Consider the following 20,823-nt stretch of genomic DNA (forward strand, 5'->3'; position numbering starts at 1 on the left):
GGATGAAAACATGGGTTGCCTAAGGCTACCCTGTAAATTTGTGGCTAAGGTGGAATTTGAACTGAGAACTTCCTGGTTTATGGTATTAACCACCAGCTGCCACAACTCTTCACTAGGTTAAATGTTCAGAAGGTACAATGGAATGTTGCGTTCATTCCACTGTGTAAACCGAACTGTGTGTATTTAAGTCATAATACAAATAAGTACTACTTTAAAAAAAATCTTGGCAACAAGTTTGCAAATTGCCCTGTCAGAATATAAATTGGGTGACAGTTGTTAGGCATCCTGCAAATTAACAAGGCTAAAGGCAGTTAGGTATGACCAGGATTGTATCACTGCTTTCTGCAGTGTAGGGCACTGATATAGGCTAAAATACCTATAATCTGTATTCAGATAAAGCCGTTCTCCTGACTTGGAGATCCAGGCCAAACTTTGTTCCGAGGCCCTTACCCCTCTCACTTTTCCTTCCGTCCTATTTGCTGCGAGCAGAGGGATGAGATGGAAACATTACCTGCTAGCAGAATACTGCTTTTAAAATGGTAGCCTTTTAAAAATAACATGCTATAGTAGGATGGGCATGCAGGAATTTAGGGCGTTACAGAAGTGTTAATGATCTGGGCATGGTGGGCTTCCTTGTATTATACAGGATTACACTCCCCATCAAGCAGGGGTGTTGAACCTGCCCATGGGCCACATCCAGCCTACCTGGGTTTCCAGGCTGGACCTCTGGGGTTCTCTAGATGGCCATGCCTCCTTCTCCTGGCCCTGCCATCGTTCTCCCATCCGCTGATCATTTGGTAGTTTTCTGGCTTTTGCACAATGTGTTTTTTCTTCTAAAAGGTTGAAAGGCCTCTCCTAAGGTTTAGTTACTGGCAGTAAAAGATTTAAGCTGAAATATGCTGGGATTTTGGCCCCATCCTTTTTGCCTTCATTCCCACCCACTACTGGAATCAAGCCCTTGGGAACATCTCCGAAATTGAATGTGGCCCTCGGGCTGAAAGAGGTTCAACACCCCTGTCATAAACAATTAGTTTTGTAACCTGGATAGTTCCAAGATCTCCCACCCCACCCACTACTTGATGCTCAGGTAATGGCTGTGACTAGCAATGTATTTGATCTGCTGCTGCTGCTGTATCAACTGTATCCCTTTCTATTGGCTATAGGTTTTCATAGAATTATAGCATCATAGAATAGTAGGGTTGGGAGGGGCCTACAAGACCATCGAGTCCAACCCCCTGCTCAGTGCAGGAATCCAGGTCAGAGCATCCCTGACAGATGGCTGTCCAGCTTCATCTTGAATGCCTCCAGTGTGGGAGAGCCCACCACCTCCCTAGCTCTTGTTACTGTCATCTGTGGTTTGGTCATCTCCTGTTTTGACTACTGCAACATGAGGCTGCCCTTGAAGATGGTTTAGAAGCTGCAGCTGGTGCAAAATTGTTAGACTGCCTTTTAGCAGGGGTCGGCCATGAAGAACAAAGTGCTCTCCTAGTCTTGGTTGGCTGCATTGGATGACAGTTAGCTTCTGAGCCCAATTCATGGGACTAGTTTTAACTTTTAAGGTCACAAATGGCCTGACATTTCTGTTATACCCCTGGTTTTACATATTCCTGCTCAGCTGGGGAAGTTGTGCTTTGATTCCCTTACTTCCTGGAGGTTAGGTCAATGAGGGTCCAGAGCAGATCATTCTCAGTAGTTGTGCTGACTCCGTGGCTGGTTCCCTCGGTTATCATTTTTCTATCGGATTTTGTATTGAATTTTCTGCATAGGTACAATAACAGTGCAACAGTTTTCAACCCATTTTCTCTTGCCCCTACCTTCCTACCCCTCTTCCTTTGATCTGCAGCATGTAACAGAATTGCAGACTGTGGCTATTAATATGAGCACATGCACAGATGACAAAAACAATAACCAGAGTGGGGGGAAACAGGCAGAGAGAAAGAAAACTAAAGAGGGGAAAAAAGAGAAGGATGAGGTAGTGGTGAGGAGCCAGCAGTTGCAATAGGTTGTATCCAATGGTAGTTTTGTGCTAGTGGGAAGAGCTTCTGCTCACACAAGGTGGAACACCAATTTTCCTCCATCTACTGCTTCCCTCTGTGGCAATGTTTTAGGAGGCTCAGGGGGCTGCAGAGGGTAGATGGGGTAGGGGCATAACAGTGAAAACTGGGACCAGAAATGCTTTCCAGTAGTACAAAGCCATCACTGGATGCAAGCCAGTATGTCTAACAAACTTTCACTCTCAGCTAACATTTACCTGGCTGTTTCAGGAGGCTTTTACATCTGTCTTTGGCTGAGACATAACTTCCAGAAAGTTTGCTCTCTGCATTTTTAATATTTGTGGTCCCCCGCCCCAAAATTCTTGTCCAGCTCTTTGAGTACTGTTCTGTAGAAAACATTTTATAAGTAACTTTTAATTTAGGGAAATGGAATACTTTTTGGCTCCTTAGATGGCAAGCGGCAAAAAAAGAAGAAGTCTGTTTGTGTAAATAAGTGCTTCTAAGACCCAGTTTTCATTTCTACCGCAAAATGTTTATAGGGTATCAAGTCAGTCTAGGTATGGGGTGGGGATATCATGGTGGAATTATTATTATTATTAATTATATTTCTATGCCACCCAATAGCCAAAGCTCTCTGGGTGGTTTAAAAACATTAAAAATACAATACACAGAGATTAAAAACCATTTACATAAAAAAACACATGAAGAGACAATATACACAAAAGAAACATATCTAAAAGAATTTCAGATGAACAATCTCAAAAGCAAACAATCATAAGACATTCCAGGATCGATTAAAACTTATCATATGCTGCTGAATGCCTGGGAGAAGAGAAAGGTCTTAATCTGGAACTGAAAAGGTAACAATGTTGATGCCAGGAGGGCCTTGTTGGGGAGATCATTCCATAATGTGGGGGCCACCAGCGAAAAGGCCCTCTCCCTTGTTGCCGTCTTCCGAGCTTCCCTCATTGTAGGCAGCCGGAGGAGGGCTTTAGATGTTGAGTGTAATATATGGGTAGGTTCGTGTCAGGAGAGGCACTCCATCAGGTATTTTGGTCCCAAGCCATGTAAGGCTTTATAGGTTAAAACCAGCACCTTGAATCGAGCTTGGGAAACATACAGGCAGCCAGTGCAAGCGGGCCAGAGTCTGTTATACGTTCGGACCTTCTGGTCCTCGTTATCAATCTTGCCGCTGCATTTTGCATGAGCTGCAGCTTCTGAACCGTCTTCAAAGGCAGCCCCACATAGAGTGCATGGCAGTAACCTAACTTGGAGATTACCAGAGCATAGACAACTGAATGTTATCCCTGCCCAGATAGGGGCGTAGCTGGGCCACCAACCGAAGTTGGTAGAAGGCACTCCGTGCCACTGAGGCCACCTGAGTCTCAAGTGACAAAGATGGTTCCAGGAGGACCCCCAAGCTATGGTCCTGCTCCTTCAGGGGGAGTGCAACCCCATCCAGAACAGGTTGAGCACCTTCCATCTGGTCAGAAGAACCACCCACCAACAGCATCTCAGTCTTGTCTGGATTGAGTTTCAGTTTATTAGCCCTCATCCAGTCCATTGTCACAGCCAGGCACTGACTTAACACATCCCAAGCCTCACCTGGAAGAAGATGAAAAGGAGAACTAGAGTTGTGTGTCATCAGCATACTGATGACAACATGCCCCCAAACTCTGGATGACCGCACTCGGCTGTTTCATGTAGATGTTAAATAGTATGGGGAACAGAACTGACCCCTGTGGAACCCCATACTGGAGAATCCACAGGGCCGAGCAATATTCCCCAAGCACCACCTTCTAGAGCTGACCCTTCAAGTAGGAGCAAAACTACTGCAATGCAGTGCCTCCCACTCCCAACTCAGACAATCATCCCAGAAAGGTACCATGGCTGATGGTACTGAAAGCCGCTGAGAGATCCAGGAGAATCAACAAGGTCACACTCCCCCTGTCTCTCTCCCGACATAGGTCATCATACAGGGCGACCAAGTATGTTTCCGTGCCAAAACCCAGCCTGAACCCCAACTGAAATGGAACTAGATAATTGGTCTCATCCAAGAATGTCTGGCAACCATCCACTCAAGAACCTTTCCTAGGAAAGGAACATTTGCCACTGGCCTAAAATTACTAAGATTTTCCGGGTCCAGGGAGGGTTTTTTTTAGGAGTGGTCTCACTACTGCCTCTTTGAGGCAGCCCAGGACCACTCCCTCTCTCAAGAAGGCATTAATCACCTCCCTGGCCCAGCCAGCCGTTCCTTCCCTGCCCGTTTTTATCAGCCAAGAGGGGCAAGGATCTAGTACGAAAGTGGTTGCATGCACCTGGCCAAGCACCTTGTCAATGTCCTTGAGCTGTACCAACTGAATCGTGGTACTGCTTCAGCTACAGATTAAAACACCAACAAAACAACCCTGATTTGTTCTGCTTTCCAATACAGACTGCTTGACTGACTGCTGCAAGGTCAGTAGGGCGGGGGCTGCCTGGTTTTATCTCTGCTGCTGCTGTCCTTTTCATGAAAAGAGAGCTTTGGGTCATTTTTGTATGCCAATGGCAGCAGCAAGAGCCACCAAGGAATTGGCTGGAATGGTATGCTTTACTATCACCCCTTGGCCAAACTGTTGTGGTATTCACTTTCATGCTGAATAATCTAGGTGAAGCATTCTTCTTCTGGCTGAATAGGGCTCTTCCATAATGTTGTGTAAAAATCCCTTGATGACTGTCACTATTACTGGGGGAGAGGAGGAGAAGCTGCATTGTCATGGGGAGAGAAGAGTTTTCAACATTTTTGGCTGTGAAATAGTATGTGTTCTTTCTGTTGCCCATGAGACAGTGGAGGAGGAGATGACTTCCATCTAGCTAGCTGCATTATCTATTTTTGAATGCCTTTGTTCTGCATGTCTCTGGTTAGTTAATTGTTTTTGTTTCTGGCTACTTTTCAGTTTTCTATCTTGCTTTATAAGAGAGCAAGGTCAAGTGAGAAGACCAAGTAAATGGAAAGTACCAACATGGTGTTTTTACTAACAGCTCTTAAAGAAATATGGCTAAGGGTGCAATCCTATGCATATTTAGACATAAAAAAGTCCTACAACTCCCATCATGCCCCATCCAGCCATGCTGGGAGTTGTAGGACTTTTTTTCTGTCTAAACATGCATAGGATTGGACACTAAGATGATAGCAAAGCACTTTGTTGTACCTTTAACGAGGAGTATGAATTGCTTTCATTAGACAAGCAACTATGTGATTGATTGATTGATTGATTGATTGACATTATTTTTGGGCCACCTTTAAGGCTGGAACCCTCTCACCTTTGGATCAGAAAGAAATGAGTGCTATCTAAAATTATTTCTAGGCCACCTCTAAGGCAGACAAGCTGATTTGTTGGGGTAATGTTTACCTCCACTCTGCAGTGGTCTTCTAGAACAGTCTTCCCCAACCTGGGGATGTTTGGGGCAACTCCCATTACTGCTGACCATTGGCCATGCTGGCTGGAGCTATAGTCCCAAAACATGTGGAAGGACTCAAGTCAGACATGACTGAAGAGTCCTAGATCACATCAGACTTGCAGTTATTAGATACTTGCACCTGGCCTGGGTAAGAGTTGCTTTTTGGAGAATAGCTTTGCAGACCCACCACTCCAGCTGACTGTTGCAGGTGGAGACAGATGGCTACTAGTAAATGTTTTGCAATTATCTGCAAGCCTGAACTACATGTTTTTCGAGCAATGCATTTCTTCTCTTCCCTTAGTTTTTCTTCCCAAGAATACTGCAGATATCTATCTATATGCAATCTCTTAACTAAGAGGTACATTCACCCATATATTGTTATTCCCCCCCCCAAAAAAATGTATCCTGCACAGCTGTTGCCATATTATTTTACTCTTTAATATATTTTAGCTTTCATTCAGCGAGATTATCCTGCTTAGGAGGATGACAGGGAGTTTAGTCTGTATGTATTTAGAGGGTCATTTCAGGCTCTTCAAAATATAAAAGTAATTTGATGTGGGGGTTCATAAAATCCTTCTGGTAATATTTTGTCTTCTAATTAGGTTGTGTGCAGATTTCCTGAGAGAGATTCTGTGTTGTCTATTATAACTTTTTATACTTTCAGATGCTGTTAGTGGATTCTGTCTCTAGGATAAACATTTTGGTGTTCATTGAAATAGAGCAGCCTTCCCAATCCTGGTGCCCTCCAGATGTTTTGGACTACAACTCCCCATCAGCCCCAACCAGCATGGTTATTGGTCGGGGGGGTGGGAGTTGTAGTCCACAACATTTGGATGACACCAAATTGGGAAAGGCCTGGCAGAAGGTAGGTCTCCATATGTTTTAGATTTTAACTCCCAGAAGCTCCTGCCAGCATAGCTAATGGTCAAGAATGCTGAGAGTGGAAGTCCAAAATATCTGCAGATACACTTTCTTCTTGGACTAAGGAACAGTGTCCTAAGAGTAAAAACTTAAAATTGAACTGTTAAACTGATAAAGAGTGCAATCCTATGTATGTTTAGACAGAAAACAGTTGTAGGACGTTTTTCTGTCTAAACATGCATAGGATTGCACCCCAAACATGTACCTTTTGCATAACTTGTATGTGATGTTTTCAAATGATATATGTGTGTGTGTGTGTGTGTGTGTATATATATATATATATATATATATATATATATATATATTCGTACCACCATTGTGCTATAGTAGGGTTGGAAAATATCATTGGAAAAATAAACTCTGATAACAACATAGAGCCAATTTTTTAACACATTACCTTGATGGAGTTTTTAAAAAGAAAAATGCTTGCTGATATAAAATGTTTTGGAAGTCAGAGCTCTTGCACTGGGTTAGACATACTTCTCACTTGCCGTGTTAATGTTCTGTGTAAGTCTTCTTGCTGACCTCCCTTTTTCTGGAACAAAGACAGGAGACCTCAAAGGTGCCCAGAAGTGACCTTTATTGGCCCAGTGCATTTTATGTCTCATGACTCTTCCTCCTTAATCTTGCCTTCTGCTAATTTACTGGGTGGATCTCTGTAACTCTAAAGATTGTACAGTGTTTGCTTATGGATGTATTATACAATTGTAATAGACTGACAGTGTTCTGAGGTTCTCATCTAGAGCTAAGAAAACTGAGTTTAAAATTGCTGGCTGTTTAGCAGCACACTGTGGCTGCAATCCCATATTCATTTACCTGGGATTAAGCCCCATTCACCTTAATGGGACTTGTCTGAGTAGACATATACAGAATTGTACTGTATGTAACTGGAACTGATGAATGCTGTTAGGAGCATCAGTAGTTTCACAAACCTTTCAACTCCCAGTTTGTTTCCTGGCCCAATTCAAAGTGTTGCTGTTAACCTATGAAGTCACTTACGACTTGGGGCCACAGTATCTGAAGGAGAGCCTCTTTCCGTATATTTAGACTTGAAATCATAATGAGAGGCCCTGCTGCAAGTGCCCTCTCATCAGAAGTAGTAGCGCCCCTCCTCGCCTCCACTTATGGAACACCTTCCCCAGAGAGCTCCACCTGACACTACTTTGTTACCCTTTTAGCACCAGGCAAATACCTTCTTATTCTCTCAGGCCCTTTTACTCTTCTTATATTTCGGCTGCTATGTTGTATAGTTTTTTTCTGCGTGATATTTTCTGCCCTACTATAATTAGACCTAAACATATGCATCTGAATAATTGCATCTTCCCCTATTTATCTCTGCTTCTTATTCCTCTGTCTCCTCCTGCATGTCAAATGTTAAACTTTAAGCTTCTTGGGGCAGAGTCCTGTCATTTTGTACTTGGTAAAGTGTCATGTATCAGAATGGCACTATACAAATTAATTAAATTAAATAATAAAAAAGTTTCTGCATCTGTATGCCAAAGCACTGCTACATGATCATCAGAAAAACCAAGAACGAATTGTTTTGCTGCCACTGGTATTTTAATATTTACGTTTGCTCAGATAATTTCACACCACAATAATACTGATACAGCATTGCCTTGTTTTCACTTTTATGGTTTGCAGCCTGACTGCCCACACTTTAAGTAACTGCAAACTGCCTTAATAATACTTGGGCACTGTGCAGATGGGATGTAGACTATAGCTTTTATTCTCAGTTGAGCTACTAACAGTGGGTTTTATGGTCCATAGGCATTGCAGTTCAAATTTTTTATTCCTGTCTTAGGTTGTGACTGTCTGTTCATGAGTTGCATGTTTTTGCATAGTAGCTTATCAGGACCATAAATATTATTGGTTTTTTTTTAAAAAAAGAAGACTTCAACTAGGCTATCAAAGAGTACAATGTAACCACATTTTTTTTAGCCAAGCTCAGAATGCTATGAGAAATACGCCTCTCTTTTTAGGACATATTCAGCCAACTGTTAGTCAGAATACTCATTATGAACTGACACGCCTGCCTTAGAAACCCGCACATTTTCCTGCTCTGTGGTATGCTTTGTTGACTCTCTTAGGGTTCAATATCTTTCTTGAATAAGTAGCTATGGAATAAAGCCTCTTGCTGAAACTTAGCTGTTTTTATATTTCCTGCTTACCCCCCCCCCCCCATATTAGTAGAATGGAATTAGAACAATTCTTTATTTAGCTAGGCACACACTTCAGAGCTACTGGTGATAGAATGTGTCACTTACCCATAGACTCAGTATTGTGCTATCAGAAATATTAAATTGCACTGTGTTAGATTGGTAAGATCCTCCAGAGTTCAGCCACTATGCTGATATTGAAGGGAATTGTACTAGAGTTATATGGTATTTACTTGGTCAAGCATTTATGCTAGATGTTTGGGATTGTAGCATAAATTGATCAAAATAAATGTTACAGATTCTTAGAAAGTGTCAGATGCCTGTTCCTTTTATTATAATATTTTTTGTTATAATATCACATTATATGGTATATTGTTCTTTCTCCCCCTGCAGTGAATAATCCTATACCTTCCAATCTGAAGTCGGAAGCAAAAAAAGCAGCTAAGATTTTAAGGGAATTTACAGAGATAACTTCCAGAAATGGTCCTGACAAGATCATACCTGGTTAGTACGGAGATGGGGAAGTTTGTCATTGAAATCTCAGTTTGTTTGTCCATCCTAAGCTTCCTTCTGTTTAAGCTTGACCTTGAGCTTCCCTCAGGTCTTGACTTTTCTTTGTGAGTTTACCTGAGATGGGATGATTTAAGGGCATGGACTCTGTATTTGTAAGATAAAATGGGCCATGTGATAGAGAAACTGCTTGATGTTATATTTTGAAATCCCAGCTTTGTATAAACTATTTCCGTAAGAGCAGCTGGTGTTGCATTCAAGGAAACAGCAGTGGCCCAAGAGATGTCTCACATCTTCAGTCACAATGTACTTCCTTTCAGATGGATTATAAGAGCCAGTTAAGTGATAATCTTAAAGAGCATGCAGTTACTCCTCTTCTCCTTGCCTCATTTGCCCTTGGTCCTTCCCAGTGTGCTCATTACTACCTTCAGAGCTAACGTCCCCACTGGCTGTGCTCAAATTGGCAAGTGACACTTAAGTTCAGGCCCCCAGGTGTGAGAAAAGGATCCAAACAGGAACGGTATTATTATCTTCACAGTACCAATGAAAACCTGCAAATCAGTGGGCTGTAGTTTTTGAGTTTCACAGTCATCCTCAGCACTTCCTTTTTGGATTCTTTTTCTAATGGCCAATGGCCTGCATTTCTTTCTACTTCCCTCACTCTCAAGTTGCAGGAAGCATGAGAGAGTGGCTACACAGCAGAAGCTGTTATAGGGCTTAAATGCATTTACCGTCTTGGTTGAAACCTGCCTGGCATAACTGGGCCATATCAAGTGCTCTGAAGGATGACGGTGGCCTTGTTAAAATGTTTTGTTCTGATTTTTCAGTTTGGAGGACTGTTGGCTTGCATGTTTCCCCCCTTCTCCATCCTCTTCCTCCCCATCAGTCTCCTTACCTCCTTCAAAACCATGATTTGTTATAACATATGTCGGGCAAACTATGATTAGCACTAGTTTTCACACTGTGGGTTGAGTTAGCTTCAATTCATTATTTGCAGCCCATGTGATCGCCAAAGCAAAAGGCCTTGCAATCTTGTCTGTTATCAAGGCTGGATTTTCACACTGTGGGTTGAATTAAAGGTAAAGGTAAAGGTGTCCCCAACCAGTCGTGTCCAACTCTAGGGTGCGGTGCTCATCCCCGTTTCTAAGCTGAAGAGCCAGCGCTGTCCGAAGACGCTTCCGTGGTCATGTGGCCGGCATGACTGAACACCGAGGTGCACGGAACGCTGTTACCTTTCCCACCGAGGCAGTACCTATTTATCTACTTGCAATTTCTTGCTTTCGAACTGCTAGGTTGGCAGAAGGTGGGACTGAAGACGGGAGCTCACTCTGTCATGCGGCACTCGGGTCTCGAACTGCTGACCTGCCGACCTTCCAGTCTGCAGTTCAGCGTCTTAACCACTAAGCCTCAGCATTAACTGTAGTTGCCTGCTTTAGACTTGTTTATAGGCCTAAGAAGGTTGTGGACTTGTGCTTCTTGCCCCATGTTGCGCAGCAAAATACTGTGGAAACTCGGGGAATGGCAAAGCAACTTGTGATATGACACAAAGACATACTATTCCAAGAGGCAAATGTTAGAATAAAAAGTCACTGGTTTCCAGCTGTACTTTTTTGTGAACTTCTTATGTATTTGATAGTAGCTTAATTTGTCTTTGATAATAGCTCCGTTTTTAAGAACACCGCCCCCTCCCCCGCTGCTGAAATAGGTGGCTATTTCATCTCCATAATCTTTAATTGTCTAATTCATTATTTGCAGCCCATGTGATCGCCAAAGCAAAAGGCCTTGCAATCCTGTCTGTTATCAAGGCTGGATTTTTGGTAACAGCTCGAGGAGGCAGTGGGATTGTATTAGCTCGCCTGCCTAATGGAAGTAAGTTTGCCCTTTCTCACATAAAACAACAAACCCTAAGCATGTGTTTCTGTGTCCTGCTACCTCACAAGAACATCAGCACAAGCAATTCACATCTCTTTATTTCGCATATAAAAAGAAGTTCTATTGGACCCAAGCAAAGACATGCACATAGTATATTTAAGCTTAAATAGGGCTTCTATGTTGAATGGGATAAAATAATGAACTGAGAACTAGTCTAATTCCAGTATACCTACCAACTACTCTCACAGCTAAAGATGTGAGATGTCCACCACATGTAGGGATGGGCAGATTTGCCCGTGCTTGGCAGGCGCTCACTGAGTTGCCACCTCTGCCAGGCCACGTGAGCCCGAGAGGGCTCCATGAAAGGTCCAGGAGCAGCCTGCAGCCACCTGCTTCTTGATGTGAGCCTCCATTTTTACACAAGATGGCTTCGTAATTTCTGTAATTTTTTTGGAATATATTTTTATTTATTTTATCTTTATAAATGAAATAATACCAAAATTACCAACAACCTGATCAGTACTACAGTTTCCCATCAATACAATATTCTGATGAGGACACCACAATAACAAAAAGAGAAGGAAAAAGAAAAAACAAGGAAAAAGGGAGGAGGAAAGGAAGTGAAGAGAAAAAAAAGATTCTTTCCCCTTCCCTCCCCCTCTCCCTCCCCTTTAAAGAATTAAGTTTAAACTCCAATACCCCCCGGTCTTCGATGCCATACTATTTTAAAAACTATATCTATAACCTTAACAATCTTACAGTTTAATAAACAATCTTACATTTCAATATCATATCATCAATCTTATATCAAAGAAACAGGTCTACAATTAATTCCCAGAAGCCTATATTAATACTAATAATAAAAATATAGTGTTATGTAATAATAAAACTTAATATAATCAGTCAGTAATATATTTTATACTAGATGTATAAGTACACAATTTCTGTATTTTTAATGTTGCGCAAAATGGCGGCTGTACAGGGCCATCTCCGCAACATTAGAGATGGCCCTCTACGGCCGCCATTTTGCACGACATTAAAAATACGGAAATTACAGAGCTTCCATCTTGCGTAAAAGTGGCATCTCGCATCGAGGAGTGGGTGGCTGCAGGGCACTCCTGGACTGTGTGGTGCTCCACGAGTGCATCCGCAAGCACCCTGTGGCTTAGCAAGCACCATCCAGGGGGCCGAGCTGGTGGGAGTCGGTTGGACTCCACCCTACTCTTGGGCACTCACAGCATCCCTAACCAAATGCTTTGTGCAGAATAAAATCTCAGGCCCCATCAGAAGTTTCAACATCATAACAGGTTTCTCTGTTCATGTGTTTGATTATACACCTAATTATATTTATGAACATGGAAAAGAAAGAGTGTGATGTGGGCAAAGAAATTCTCATCCTCCTATCAGGGATCAGTTGTACAAAATGTCATGGATTTTTTTTTAAAAAATAGTGGTGTCTATGAGAGTAATAGTGTAGTTAAGTGCAGAACTGGATGCTATTCTATGAAATAAAACCTGAACTAAAATGCTTTGACTTCCATTAATATGCCTCTCTTAATAATTGGATGAGAAACCTGAAGTATTCCCGCTCTGACACTTTTCTGTTGTCTGAAGGATTTCATTAAAAACAAAATTCTAAAACTGAGACAGAATTGTGTTATTGATGTAGCTACATGTTTCAAAAAGTATGTGTTCTTTTGCTGGCAGGCACTAATAGCCAACTTCCGTAATCTCTCTGATGAATAGTTTGCAAAAGAATGTTCTCCTTGTCTTAATACTTACTAGCAAAGTAAGCATTGTGTAATGTGAAATCAGGAGCTAATCGCTATATAAAACAGCTCTCAATACACTGTGGGGAAAACATCTTGGGTTGGATCCAGATTTAATCATACTTAAGAGTAGACCCATTGAAATCACTGGAACTTAAGTTGGTCGTGATTTAAGTACCATTGTTTTAAATCTATTCTAGGTATGTTAAATCCAGATCCAACCCATTAAATTAGATAATGGAAATGTTTCTGTTATCAAGAGTCTGCTGTTCAGCTAGCTCTCGTGATGAAAGATGACCAGTTCCATGTTTGTTTTAAAAAGAGTATGTACACCTAATTGATGCATACCAACATTCCGGAATTTTATGCTGTGTTTTTCAAAACCACCTTCGCATTACTATACATCATGCTTGAAGTAGCAGTCTTTAAGTGTTTGCCATCAATGCTAGAATAAAATTCCCAGTGTTTGGTTGTAGAAATGTCTTAACTTTATGTAGTAGAATTTTAAAAGTGGTTCTTTTAAAGCTCTTTTTCTTTGCAAATGTAGCTTGCAAAATGGGATAGAATTATTTGAAAATGATAAAAGAGATGGATTTGGCGGGTACCTCTTCTCAAGTTGCACCAACATACCTCTTAGCAGTTGAAAAGTAAGAGTTTTCTGTGGTCACAATAGTGTCTCCATTTATTTGTCCAGGCTGGTCAGCTCCATCTGCAATAGGGATAGCTGGACTTGGTGGTGGATTTGAAATCGGAATTGAGGTAAGTGTTTAGGGTTACAATGTTTAGTCACGTTGATGGGTTAAACAATATTTTGATTGGCTAAAAAAAGTCCCCAAATAATCAGGCAGCAGATTAAGTATCTGATCATTTTTTAAAATGCTAATACATATTTTTTTAAAAACCTTGCAGATGGCAAGTGCCATCCTGTGTGATAAACAGAGGGATAGTATCTCTTCTTTAATGTCTGCTGCAACATATATGTACATCAGATATGTCATTCTTCTTTAGAACTGTTTTTTCTCTCATGTAAACTTATGCAGAGTTACGTGATTAAGGGCACAATCCTATGCATGTTTAGACAGAAAAAAAGTCCTACATGCATAGGATTGCACCCTAATTAACTAAAACTCAACTGGTTAACCAAATAAGATCTCTTTAACTGGGTGATCACTCTTTTTAAAACATACGTATTGTTTTTGCATTCAATAACTGAAATATTCTGGAAGTTGTAGGCTGACCTATGACCTTACGAGGCTCTGTTGTAGTACGCCTCATATTGTAACTTAATGGTGATTCTGTCTTACGTTTTGTGTACTGTATGACACATCCTGTGTCTTTAAACTGTTAACATTCGTAATGGAAAACAAAAATAGCTTGATGGATATTTAGTAGCCAAGTCTAAGCTTGTACGCTTGTTTTCCAAATTAAAGCACAGTTATAATGCTCTCCTTAAGAGGTTCTCCCAAAGAGGAAATTTGAACAAGAAACATGGAATTGATAGATAAAGCAAGGACCTGCCTTCTCATGATGAAAGCAGACCGGCATGGCAGAGTCCAGAGATGGTGTCACAGCATCATCTGCTGACTAGTCAAAACCAAGCATCAAATCAAGCTACTTAACTCAAGACAACTGGTGGGAGTGGCACAGCTACTCCCTCTCTGCAACTGCTGAGCTATCTGCTGCTGTCCGGTCTGTTACCATTGCAGCCTTCTGCTCGGAAGGAAGAGGGAAGAAGCTGCTGTGCAAGGGGGCAGCTACAGAAGCCAAGCTTCTTCCTTCTACCTACTGTCACTGTCCAAGTTGAGGAACCATGCCAATGCTGAACAACAGCATTGGGAATCAGGCTTCCTGCATAGAGAAGGGGGTTGAACTTGATGGTCTTGTAGGCCCCTTCCAACCCTATGATTGTATGAATCTATGAATTATACCCGACTATCTCCATGACCCTCTCAGACATACATACAGTTGTTGATAGGGTTATGGCACAGTTACGGAGCAACTGATGAGCTATGTATCAGTTTCCATTTCTCCCCCATATACATCTGTGGTGTATATGGTTCCCCCAGCCCAACTGAGAGTCTATATAATGAGACTTCAAGCAAGGTTGTGTGAAGAGTTTCTCAGCCTAATATTTCTCCACCCCACCCTCTCCCCTCAAAGATTTTTCTATCCAGATTTTCTTTCTTTTCCTAGTTCTTTCAGAGTCAGCCTGGTTGCTTCACTTCACTCAAACGCAAATGCTACATTTCTGAGGCATTGTTTGGAAATTGTGCACTTAATTCAGTTCTGGTTCTGCCAAGGCAAGTAAAGGTGACAATGGGCTGTATTCAGAATGAACATCCTATTCAGTTCTTAATTAAGGGCTTGTTTACATTTCCGCTTGCTCTGAGATGACAGCTACTTAACTTGCTTCAGTCTCTTGAAAGATCAAGGGGTTTCTCAAGCTAAACTGAGGAAAAAAATTCAGCACGCACACACACACCTACCTCTGAATGGAGTGCAGACTGCCTCTTTCTTTTCACTCCTTCCTCTATCCTTCAGGTGGTCTGTCAGTTTTTCTTTTCTTTTTCTTGCATGTCTGGGGTTTGGGGGGAGCTTTATTTTGTTTTAATACTTTTTAACACAATATTTTTAACTCTGGAAAAACTCCAAAAAGAGGAGTCGGAGGTGACTTTATGATTGATACAAGAGCCAGCCAATCAGCACTGTGCACAGTTCTGCTCTCAGAAATGGGTGAGATGGCTTTAGGGATGTTCACACGTTACACTCAGTGTGCTTATAATATGTACACACAAATTGGTGATCTTTACCCATGTATGGTTATTCACATGTAATGAAGTGTGCATGTGTTCTTCCAAGGATTTCTGGATGAGATCCCAGTATCCTTTTATTTCACCTGGGGGAATATGTGACCGAATACTGTAACCCTTGCATTGCTGCAGCAGTATTCAAGCTTCTTGAATTAACAAACAGTAGAAATCAGGATTTTTTGGATCTAGAGTAACTGGATTGGTCTTCTTCTTCTTCTTCTTCGTGTTCAAGCAATTGCCCTTAAAAGTACAGCTGCTATTCTAGTTTACATAGAAATAGGTCCTAGTGTGTTCATTGAATTTTACAAAGGATTGTGCACTCTGGGAAAGTTATTAGTTTTTCCGAAACCATTATAAATATAAATAATTTGAATACCTGTGTTCTTTCCTTCAGGAAATAGATTAACATTCAAGATTTTTTCTTTTTAATCCCCCCACCCCAGGTGTCAGACCTTGTTGTAATACTGAACCATGAAAGAGCAGTTGAAGCTTTTGCAAAAGGTGGCAATCTTACTCTGGGAGGCAATTTTACAGTGGCAATTGGGCCTTTAGGGAGGTGAGTATCATCAAAACACTGAAGGATCACAGCTGCTGAAGCCTCTACTGTGCTCCTTATTTCTGTATTTTTGCAGTAAATGGAAAGCTGTATTTTTTGGTCTTGCTATGGGAGCTGAATTCAGGCAAAGCAGGTAATATAGTTCTCCTGGGACTTGTAATCAATTCACAATGCCTGTGGGAGTTCCCCTGACTAAATCTTTCCCTGTGTCAAAACCATTGCTTGCGGAAAGCATGTTGGGGGGTGGGGAGGGGGAAGGATTTTAGCTTAGTCTTCTCCCTAACACGCTGGTATTCTGTATTAACTATCTTGAAGAACATTGCTACTAGTGTTTAAAGACAGATAGCTACCATTGTGGCAGCCTCTGGGCCAGATCCATTTAGCTTGGAAAAATGGCAAGTAAGGAGAGACATGAAAGAGGTGTGCAAAATTATGCATGGTGTGGAGAATGTGGATAGGGAGGTATTTTTCTCTCTTGCTCATAATACTAGAACTGTGGGTCATCCCAAGAAGCTGATTGAAGGGAGATATTATCTTGCACCAATCAGCTTTTATCTGGAGGACAGTAATGGAAGTACTTCACACAGTGCATAGGTAAACTATGGAATTTGCTCCCAACAGGATCTAGTGATGGCCACCAATTTGGATGCTTTTAAAAGGGGGTTAGACAAATTCCTGGAGGAGAAGGCTATCAATAGCTGCTAGTCCTGATGGGTATATGCACCCTCCGGTATCAGAGGTGGTATACCTGTGTACACCAGTTGCTGGGGAACATGGGCGGGAGGGTGCTGTTACACTCATGCCCTGCTTGTGGTTTCCTGTGGGCAGCTGGTTGGCTACTGTGTGAACAGAATGCTGGACTAGATGGACCCTTAGTTTGATCCAGCATGGCTCTTCTTATGTTTTTATGTACTGACTACCAGGAGGCCCAAAGGCTGCTGCTTCCACCCACTTCTGTAGGTAATACATTTCTTTTTACCTCTTTCATGTCCTTTCGCTTCTTTAGCTCCAGGAAGGGAGTACTTGAACAGGTAGGGGACATGTGGCCCTCCAAATGTTTTTGGACTGCAACTCCCATCATCCCTAGCCAGCATAGGCAGTGCTGGGGGATGATTGGAGTTGCAGTCCAATAACATCTGGAGGGCCACACATTCTCCATCCGTGATATACGTGAGCATACTTTTTCTAACCTTCTATGGGGTCTAGGAATAATAGCAAAGAGTTGTCACTAGGCAGCAGTTTTATTTTTTCCTTTTATGTGATATGGTTTTTGATAATTATAGAATCCCTAAAGATTCTAATAAAGCTACTGGTATACAAGTAACTTGCAACACAAGGTTTCCTTTGGTGTGATAGCATGAACTGGAGAGAACGTGACTGAGAGCAAGATAGGTTGAACGTCTCCTTTACTAAATATATCAGTGTTGGTAGGAAGAATACAGAACCATTTATAAGTGGTCAGGTTTTATTTCTGTGTATGAATGGGCATGAATGGCTTATTCTCACAATAAACCAATTAATCTGGCTGCGTATAACCACTAAGAGGGCTCCACAGGTAATTTACTGAATTTGGAGTAACTTTTCTGTCAGCCTAGTTCAGATGCAGGGGGGCAGGGGGATGTCAAAGTAATTTTTAACCATTTTTGTTTGTATTGATTGATTTTTAAGCATTTTGCAAGTTAATGGTGAAATACAAGCTGCTTATAATGCTTTTCCTCCATGCCGCCCCCAGAAATCTAGAAGGAGATGTAGCCTTAAGAAGCTCTGCTGCTGTCTATACCTACTGCAAATCTCGAGGGCTGTTCGCGGGGGTGTCTTTAGAAGGAAGTTGCTTAATTGAAAGAAAGGAAACAAACAGCAAGTAAGTTGCTGGACACATCAGACTGCCCTGCTCAAAATTGAGCTCAGGTGGCGAGAACGTTGTAAACAAGAGTGTTTCATTTTTAAAAGTGCTGTTTTGAAAATACTTCATATGGTTGGTGTAAAATAATGGAGGAAATATGTAATATTACCTAAGGCTATTGCTTCTGAATATTTTAGTAATGTATCACTGGGTGGATCCGAGGCTATAGCTGCACAGTGCAGTTCGCCCTTGTGCAACAGATTATTTTGGAGCATGCTACCGAGAGTACGCAGTGCAACAGCCACAGTGGAGTGAGGCAGACTTCCCCAGCCTGATGCCCTCCTGACGTGCTGGACTACAACTCCCTACATCCTCCAGGCATCATAGAATATAGGAAGCTGCCTTATACCTCAGGCCATTGGTCCATCTAACTTAGTACTGTCTACGCTGACTAGCAGCTCCAGGGTCTCAGACAAGAGTCTTGCCCATCCCTACCTGCAGATGCCAGGGATTGTGGCTGGGACCTTCGGCATAGAAACCATGTTCTGTGCTACTCTGGTCCTTACTGCCTCATGGTCAGACTCCATATAAGGCGACTTCGTATGTCCATGCTACTCTATGTACTGTAGCTTTGGGACAGTTCTAAAGCTGTTCTTGCCAATGCAGTAAATAGGAAAGCTCTTACCAGTGCAATAAATACGACCTCTCAGGAGGTCCCTGTATAGAAGGGGTGTTGAATCTCAGGCCCAGGGACCAAATCTGGCTCACCTGGGATCCCAATTCAGCCCTCCACGGTTCCCCAAATGGCCCCTTCCCCACCCCCTTTCCCCTAATGGTTTAGTGGTTTCCCAGCTTTTGTTCAGATTTTTTTCTCATTCTGAAAGTTGAAATGTGTCCCCTTAGGCTTAAGATTGGCAATAAGAGCTTTAAGTTCAAATATGCTGGTCTTTTTGGCCCCACCCCTTTTGCCTTTGGCTCAGCCCACCACTGGAATGTGGCCCCCAAGAGCTTCTCTGAAATGGAATTCAGCCCACGGGCTGAAAGAGTTTGACACCCCTGCTGTACACGGTGGAGGTGCACAAAGCCCTCTGCTTCAAGGCAGTAAACATCTATAGAGCTTGAGACTTCAGTTTACCCCAAACAGAATTGTTAGTAATCAAAATGCCACATGAGTTACTTTTTTGGCTGGGAGCAGCTTCTGTAAGAATCATGGGTTTGCAGAAGATCTTTCTGCTGAACGTTGAACTAATGAGCAAATACATAAAGTGAGCCTGAGTTTCACCTGAGTGTCCGGTTATAAATGGTTCATGCTTTCGCTTAAGTGCATTCTCTCAGTGTTTTTTGCACCAGTGGGAAGAAAGCATTGGTAGTATAGCTTAATTTAAGGAAACAAACTATACACTTTCTCAGATATCATATTTATACTAAAAGCAAACTGTTAGTGCCTATTCTGATGTAGCCAGAACAGCGCTATTCATGCGCAAGACGTGTGGGCAACCCTACGATTTGCAGAAGTACAACTTTTTTAAAAAAGGAAAAGAAATCCCAAGACCTACCCAATGAGGACCGAGCATGCTTAGTGACATGTTGTAGGAGGGAAAAAGTAGGAAACTAGGCAGAGGAGGGATTAAATGGAGTGTCCTGGAAGAGAACATGGCTGATTGCCTGGAACTCTGAAACTGAGCACAACATGCTGTAACATTTTTTTTGCAAGTCCCATTCATCCTATGACAGAAAAAGCATATATACAAAGCAACCACATATTTCTTTATTTCTTTATTTAATAGATTTATACACTGCTTACCATATTTTAAAAATATCTCTAAGAGGTTTACAAAACTACATTAAGGGCACAATCATTTGTTTGTACAGACAGAAAAAGAAGTCCGACAATTCCCGGCATTCCTCAGCCAGTCATATTGGCTGAGAAATGCTGGGAGTTGCAGGACTTTATCTGTCTAACATGCATATGATTGTGCCCTAAAATACATTGAAATAAAACATTTATAAAACCATTAAAACCAAGGACTTAGAGTGGCATAATTCTCAAGCAAACTGGGCAGCACAATCATTCAGGGAAGGCTTGGGTAAAGAGATGGGTCTTTAATCGGCACCTAAAGCACACCATGGTTGGTGCCTCCCGATTCCCAGCAAGAGGGCATTTTGTAAGGTGGGCCGGTGCCACCACCAAGAAGGCCCGGGTTGCTGAAAGATGGCAATCTGGAGGTTGCAGTGCAACTAGCAAGGCCAGCAAATTTCTTGGGTAGCAAGTCACAGAGGAAATCAAATGTCTATTGTGTTCACAACTTAGAAATGGCGTGATGCGCAGCCAGGTACAGCTACTGCATGAAATTTGTTTTCCCTCCTCACCCACTCCATACCCCTGTTCGTGAACTAACATAAAACATTCTCCTTCTAGATTCTATGGTCGGGATATTCGTGCTAGTTCCATTCTGTATGGCGATCTACCACCTCCCCCTCAGGCACAGGACCTTTATGATATCCTTGAGTGTTTTACTCTGCAGTATGAAACTCAGGAAGGGAGAAACTATGCAAGGACGGCCGTAACAAGAGAACCAAAAAAGGTTTGCATGAGCCTGCTCCATACCTGCTTAGTATGTTTTTGAGTGAGGACAGATTGTTTCTTCCATAATACTCTTCCACTGGTTCTGTACTGTCCACATTTTCAGTAGAACAAGTGCTATCATGGTATGAGCCCTGAACATGCATTTGTAGGCTTATAACTGCAGTAGAAAGAAAGGGAAGCCCCTCTGCAGAGGGATAGTCCTTGCTCATTCTGCCTTGTTTACAGTCATTCCCCCACCCCACCCCCCAGTCCTATCTAGGACAATGTAGAGTTGGAATTGGCCGGATTGCAGTCTCAAGTAGCTCCTGGTTTCCTCAGTTTCAGTCCCAAAGTGAAAGGTGGAAGCGTTCTTGAAAGGGGA

The 20,823-nt window shown here is 42.1% G+C and overlaps 1 protein-coding gene across 1 annotated transcript in view; it reads left to right on the plus strand.

Moving 5' to 3' along the window:
* SH3YL1 (SH3 and SYLF domain containing 1) overlaps positions 1 to 20,823 on the plus strand; it is a gene marked incomplete at its 5' end in the record, with an annotated part of 37,583 nt that overhangs the window by 1,289 nt on the left and 15,471 nt on the right. Inside the window, 6 exons of the mRNA XM_084811670.1 lie at positions 8,909 to 9,019; positions 10,781 to 10,894; positions 13,361 to 13,425; positions 15,920 to 16,032; positions 17,765 to 17,893; positions 20,295 to 20,460. Coding sequence (XP_084667796.1) covers positions 8,909 to 9,019; positions 10,781 to 10,894; positions 13,361 to 13,425; positions 15,920 to 16,032; positions 17,765 to 17,893; positions 20,295 to 20,460 — 698 coding nt within the window. The remainder of the gene's footprint in view (positions 1 to 8,908; positions 9,020 to 10,780; positions 10,895 to 13,360; positions 13,426 to 15,919; positions 16,033 to 17,764; positions 17,894 to 20,294; positions 20,461 to 20,823) is intronic.

The sequence above is a fragment of the Heloderma suspectum genome, chromosome 1 (genome assembly GCF_057233095.1).
Source record: "Heloderma suspectum isolate Gila_16-S chromosome 1, 16-S_ref, whole genome shotgun sequence".
Classification (NCBI taxonomy): domain Eukaryota; kingdom Metazoa; phylum Chordata; class Lepidosauria; order Squamata; family Helodermatidae; genus Heloderma; species Heloderma suspectum.